The sequence below is a fragment of the Rhincodon typus genome, chromosome 45 (assembly GCF_021869965.1).
Source record: "Rhincodon typus isolate 14 chromosome 45, sRhiTyp1.1, whole genome shotgun sequence".
Lineage (NCBI taxonomy): Eukaryota > Metazoa > Chordata > Chondrichthyes > Orectolobiformes > Rhincodontidae > Rhincodon > Rhincodon typus.
Window position 1 is genome coordinate 1,020,035 of NC_063376.1, and position 5,764 is coordinate 1,025,798.

At 45.1% G+C, this 5,764-nt stretch overlaps 1 protein-coding gene across 1 annotated transcript; it reads right to left on the minus strand.

Annotated features, from left to right (window-relative positions):
- Positions 1 to 2,908: 2,908 nt before the first annotated feature.
- On the minus strand, positions 2,909 to 5,490 carry zgc:194312 (uncharacterized protein LOC794943 homolog). The gene has a single exon (XM_020518848.2). It carries the CDS (start codon positions 5,403 to 5,405, stop codon positions 4,371 to 4,373), a length of 1,035 nt encoding a protein of 344 aa, XP_020374437.1. The 5' UTR covers positions 5,406 to 5,490; the 3' UTR covers positions 2,909 to 4,370.
- Between the last annotated feature and the right edge of the window lie 274 nt (positions 5,491 to 5,764).

The window sequence follows — 5,764 nt, forward strand, 5'->3', positions numbered from 1 at the left end:
TGAAATGCTAAACAAGCCACCTAGTTCAAGGGCAGTCAGGAATGGGCAACAAATGCTGGGCTTTACAGTGACTTTCCATCCTGTGGAAAAATGAAAAAAAAAGCCCTTTGGAACATCTCTGGAAAATGTAGGGAGGATACACAATAAAAACGAAACTGCTTTCTGACTCCTGTTCTGACAATACTTGTGGGGAGATTGAAATGGGTTGGCATTAGGTTGTATCTTCCACTTTGGAATGACTTTACTAACACAATATGTGGAAGGATGAGGTGAGAAGATTGTTAGAGAGCTCACAACGTAATCCTGTTTTATTAACAGAGACAATGAATATGAACAGAAGGAAATTATACTAAAACTTCATCAAACATTGGCTCAGTCCCAAGAACTTAAACATGAAAACATTATCAACATATGACTTGGAAGGAGGCCATTCAGCCCATCATGACCACGTTGGCAAAGCTGGAGCCTTGTATATAATGGTTGTCCCTAAAATTTTAGGAAGGATGCCAAAGTTTAGGAGAGGGTGTAGAGGAGATTTTACAAGAACAGAAACAGGGAGGAACGTCTTCATTTACAGTACATGTGCAGTGGGCCGAATGGCCTCTCTCTGCCTGTCTCCTTCTTTGCAGAGGAATTGGAAGAGTTGGGATTGTCCTTTTTGCAACAAGAGACCAAGCAGAAACTTCTTTCAGAAAGTTGGCGCAGTTTCGATTTGCTGAATGGCCTTGTTCTGTGCTGTAAGATGCAATCGTTTTGCTGCCTGGGTAAGCATAGAACAGGTATTTAGGTAGGTTTCAGGTGGGAACCCAGTAACCGTGAGCTAATCAGCAGTGTGTGTTTGAGACCATGTGGGTACAGAGAGGGTGAGGGAGAGGTGGAAAACAGGAATACCTAATGTTCCCTTGGCTGATTCCAATCTTAATCAAGCCTCTCATGCAGTGACTTGGAGACAATAAGGACTGCAGATGCTGGAAGCCAGAGTTTATAGGTATGAGGCTGGAAAAGCACAACAGGTCAGACAGCATCAGGTTTGAGAAGCTTTGGGAAGGAGATCGGGGAGGAGCAGTAACATGTTAACAAGTTTTTGCATTACAGGTAAAAACACTAAGAAGGTCGGAAATTTTGGGGAGGTAAGAATATCCAAATTTAAGCGAAAAATGGTTCTGATTTTAACAGAATGTGATTCCAGAGGGGAGGAAGAGCATGTCAGAGTACTGTTAGGGGGATTGAAGGAAGTTGTTCGTGTTGAAGCTTGGGGAGGACGAGAGGGGGATGTTTCAGAGAAACATTGACAGACATTTAGGTAAGACAGTCAGGTTAGTCAACTCCCTGGCAATGCAGCAGTTACAAAAGAATTGACATAGCCCCCGAGAAATGCTGACAACTCAAGATTGTTTCTAAATATAGAAAAGCAAGATGTAAAAATAAATCCACAATTCTGCTTATGCCCCTGAAACTGCAAGACACCACGACTGCTACTGAGTTTATTGTGAAGAGAATGAAATTCTGATATCTTTGGCATCCACTTCCACTCTCCCCTGAGAAAAAGATTTCCATCACTTAACATTGGCAGCTCTGCCTTCAGCTGCCTTGGCCCCGAGGTCTGGTTTTCCTTCTCCATCTACTGTATCTATTAAGATACTCCTTAAAGATAACCCTTTTGACAAAATTAACAATCAGTGGGTGCTAATATATCATTTGGGTCAATGGCAAACATTGTCTGATAATAGCTGCTGTCAAGCATCTTGGGACATTTCATTATGTGAAAGGCACTTAATAACTCCAAAAAGGAAAATGAATAGACAGACTTGCATTTCTCTAGCGTCTTTCACAACCTCAGGACATCTAATAGTGCTTTACAGCCAATGAAGTACTTTTGAAGTTTAGCCACTGTAGTAATGTAGAAAACACATTTGCCAGTTGCCCCACTCAGCAAGATCTCACAAACTGAACACTGGTAAAATTAAAAAATGGCCCTTCTGTTCTTCTAAATGGTGACTGAGGAATCTTTTAGGACCACCTGAGAGGACAGACAGGGCACAACTCGACCAAAATATGTCACCTCCGACAGTGCAGCACTCCCTGAGCACTGACTCTCCAACAATACAGTAGTCCCACAGCACTGACCCTCCGACAGTGCGGCACTCCCTCAGCACTGACCTTCCGACAGTGCAGCACTCCCTCAACACTGACCCTCCAACAGTGAGGTGTTCCCTCAGTGCTGACCCTCCGACAGTGCGGTGCTCCCTCAGCACTGACCCTCCAACAGTGTGATGCACACTCGGCACTGACCATTTGACAGTGCAGCACTCCCTCAGCACTGACCCTCCAACAGTGTGGCAGTTCCTCAGCGCTGACCCTCCGACGGTGCAGTGCTCCCTCAGCGCTGACCCTCCGACAGTGCGATGCTCCCTCAGCGCTGACCCTCCAACAGTGCGGCACACCCTCATTGCTGACCCTATGATAGTGTGGAGATCCCTGAGCACTGACCGTCCAACAATGCAGCACTCCCTCTGGACTGATCATGCAATGATGTGGCACTTCTTCACTACTGACCCTCCCACAATGGTATTTTCCCTCAGCAATGACCCTCTCACAGTGTGACAATCCCTTCCGTACTGACCCTCTGATCATGTGGCACTCCCTCAGTACTGACCCGCTGTAGACAATGCAGCATTTTGTCAGTACTGCTCTCAGCTGCCACTCTCATGCTTAGGTCTCTGGAGTTGGACAGTGAAGGCACAACCTTCTGACTCAGAGATGAGATGCCTACCCACTCAGCCATAGCTCTTGTGGAGGGAACTCCAAAATATGTAACTTCAAAGCAAATGCCACAACAATTCCTCTCATGTGCAATTCCCTAAAGACAACAGTGACAGATTTCATTCACCCATGTTGCATCGAACAGTTCCAATTCGCAGACAACTTTAATCAGTATCTTAAAAAAAATCATCGCACATAAACCTTATATTACAGGAAACCAAATCATGGCAGTGTTGGGATTGACAATTTCAAAAAAAAAGACATATAGCTATTTCATTATTAATTTAGTTGTAGGCTTCATACAAAAGCTTTCCTGCCAGGTTTTGTTGCTTGATTTCCTTTTTGGCTGCTTTAAGCTTAAGAAAACGAAACAGTATTTACAGTATTACTGCCTCCAAGCGAAAAGGTACAGTAATGTTCTCCTAATCTTTTGGCCATAGGATACAATCCAGGAAAGCAGAAAATTCTGGGAGTGAGGCAGCATAGGGTATCAAGATATTTTCAATCTGAACTGTTTATTCCTTTTCTCCAATTCCACAGATGCTGCCGGAGCCGCTGCATTTTCTGCTTTTAGTCACCAATTTGTTGTCCTTTGCCAGCAGCCATTTTGATTGGCCCCATTCCCACGGTACAGACTGTACGCTGGACTGTATACTTCAGCAACAATTCCACCCTTTCACCACAATGATAACCATCTGGGCACTTTGAAGGGTGAACAGGTTGTAGCACTTGAACCCAAGCTCACAATCAGAACATTGCCGAAAATCTCAAATCACTCTCCAGAGTTCAGTTTCAGCATTGTCTCTGGTTCCTCATCAGCCACGCTGTACAGATAGCAACTCCTTTTGTTCACTGCACAATTCACCTTTGGAATCCGGTATTCCCAAAAGCTGTTTAGTTTTCACATTTTGCACTGATGCTATTTGTTTTTACGCAGGGGTGGACCACACTGTTTATTTTGAGCTTTAAGCCAAAAATAACCAAAACATTAACATCACACCATGCATTAACTCGCCACATTCCATTTCATAGCAGGGTACCAATTAATGGTCTTTCTTCATAGTTTTCTTTTTATAATTGCATGTAGTTTTTTCTGATTTACTACAGTCTCCCAATCCAAAGTCCTTTGTGTAAAAAAAAACAAACTGTCTCTTCAGATTTTTAAGCCCTTGTTTTAGTCCCTTCAGGTTTTGTTTCTGGAAGTCAGAACAACAGAGCACAGCAAGAGACCATTCAGTCCATCTTCCGTGCCTGTGCCAGCTCTGTGAAAGAGCTAAAGGTTAAAGTGTTTTGTTCCCGTTTTGTTCCCAATCTCCCTCCTGGACTGGATTTCCAACTATTTTTAAGTGTTTGAATTGAGAGTTGAAGAAACAATGGGAGACCGGGGATGGGGGAGGGGGTATTTACAGGAGATGCAAAGAAAAACTATTAGTCATCAACATTCAGTCACCGTGTTTAGTCATATGGAACAAAAATATTCAGCAATAAAGTCAGAGAAGTTTTGGTGCCCTTTTCCCAAGGACTGAGGAACCTGTTTGTTGACCACACATACAGTCAGTGAGGCGTGGCAAAATCCCGTGAAATCCCAAGAGATAGCTAGAAATGGGTTAGGTGGCACTACTTGGTGCATGTTCCTGCGTCTCCTCACTCACCAGGGTTAGCACCTCAGGACAGGTCTGGACTGCAGCTGGAGGGTTCGATTTCGTGGGCAGGAGCAGAGTTGTCCGCACCAACTCCAGGGTCCCCTTGAAGTCCCACAGGAAGCATGGAAACTTGTGCGAAGTGAGTTCCCACAACTCCTCTTTGCGCAGACCATAGATAACAGGGCTGATGCACTGTGCCAGGCTGAAGAAGGCAAAGTTCAGTACCTCAAAGAGGGTCTTAGTGCTCCCATCGAGCTTCTTGGCAAGTGCCACTTTTTGCAAGATGAAGTTGATGAACGTGGGAATTATGTAGACTGCCAGCTGCACCCCATGCATTAAGATGGTGCTCCGTGCCCTCTTATTTCGGCGGTTTAGCACACCGATACGCTTGCCTTCCGCCAGAATTTTGTAGTAGCTGAAGAGTATGAGGACTGTACAGATACAGATCAGCAGGATTTTAGAAGTGTGTTTCATGCTGTAGCTGGAACGGAAGTTGGAGATTGAGCAGCTCCTGAACCCCTGAATGGGATCTTTCCTCATATGCTGGGAGACCAGGATGAGAGGGATGACTGCTGAGACCACCCAGGTCAGGCTGCTGAGAATCCAGATTTTGCACGGGGTGCAGAAGGAGCTGTACTTGAGCGGGTGACAGATTGCGAAGTACCGGTCAACCGCCATCACGGTCAGGGTCAGGAGGATGGTGGAACCGCTCATCATCAGGAACATCAGGAGGATCAGGCAACATGAGGCTGACATGGCCACCTCCAGGTAAATGAGGAGGTAAAAAGTGCTGCTCAGACCAAAGTAGATCAGACCGGATACCAAAAGGTGGAACAGCAGGACAAACCTGGCTTGAGATCGCAGACGGTCCTCACTCAGAATAGTGTAATCAATTACAAGATTGAAGAAAGCCAGCAGAACAAAGGAGGTGACAGAAGCAAAGACCCTGATTTTGATCAGGTGCTCCTCATTGATAGTGCTGTTCCCTGATTCATTCATTCTCAGACGCTTAAACACACTCCAGTGTCCGACATAACAGCGTTGTGTTTCGGATCAGAGCTCTCTCGAAACTAAACAAGCCTCTCCTTCCCCTGCTGGCTGATTGGCATTCTCGCACTCTCTCTTACAGTCACATAGACACACACACACACACACATGCAATGTTTCCGTTCTGCACCCAACCACAATGGAACAACTTTAAGCCAGAAGTTAACTCTTTCAATGACTCATCAGCACTCTGTGTGGTTTAGTTCCCAATGCTGCACAATTGCTTTCAATAATAGCAAGTGAACTGGTGCAATAGTTCAGGCACAGGCCTTCCACCTCTGAGTTCTGGATTCAAATTTCGGCTGTAGAAG

Excerpts from the sequence above, each read along its gene's own strand:
- zgc:194312 (XM_020518848.2), bottom strand. The coding sequence starts at position 5,405 with ATGAATGAATCAGGGAACAGCACTATCAATGAGGAGCACCTGATCAAA.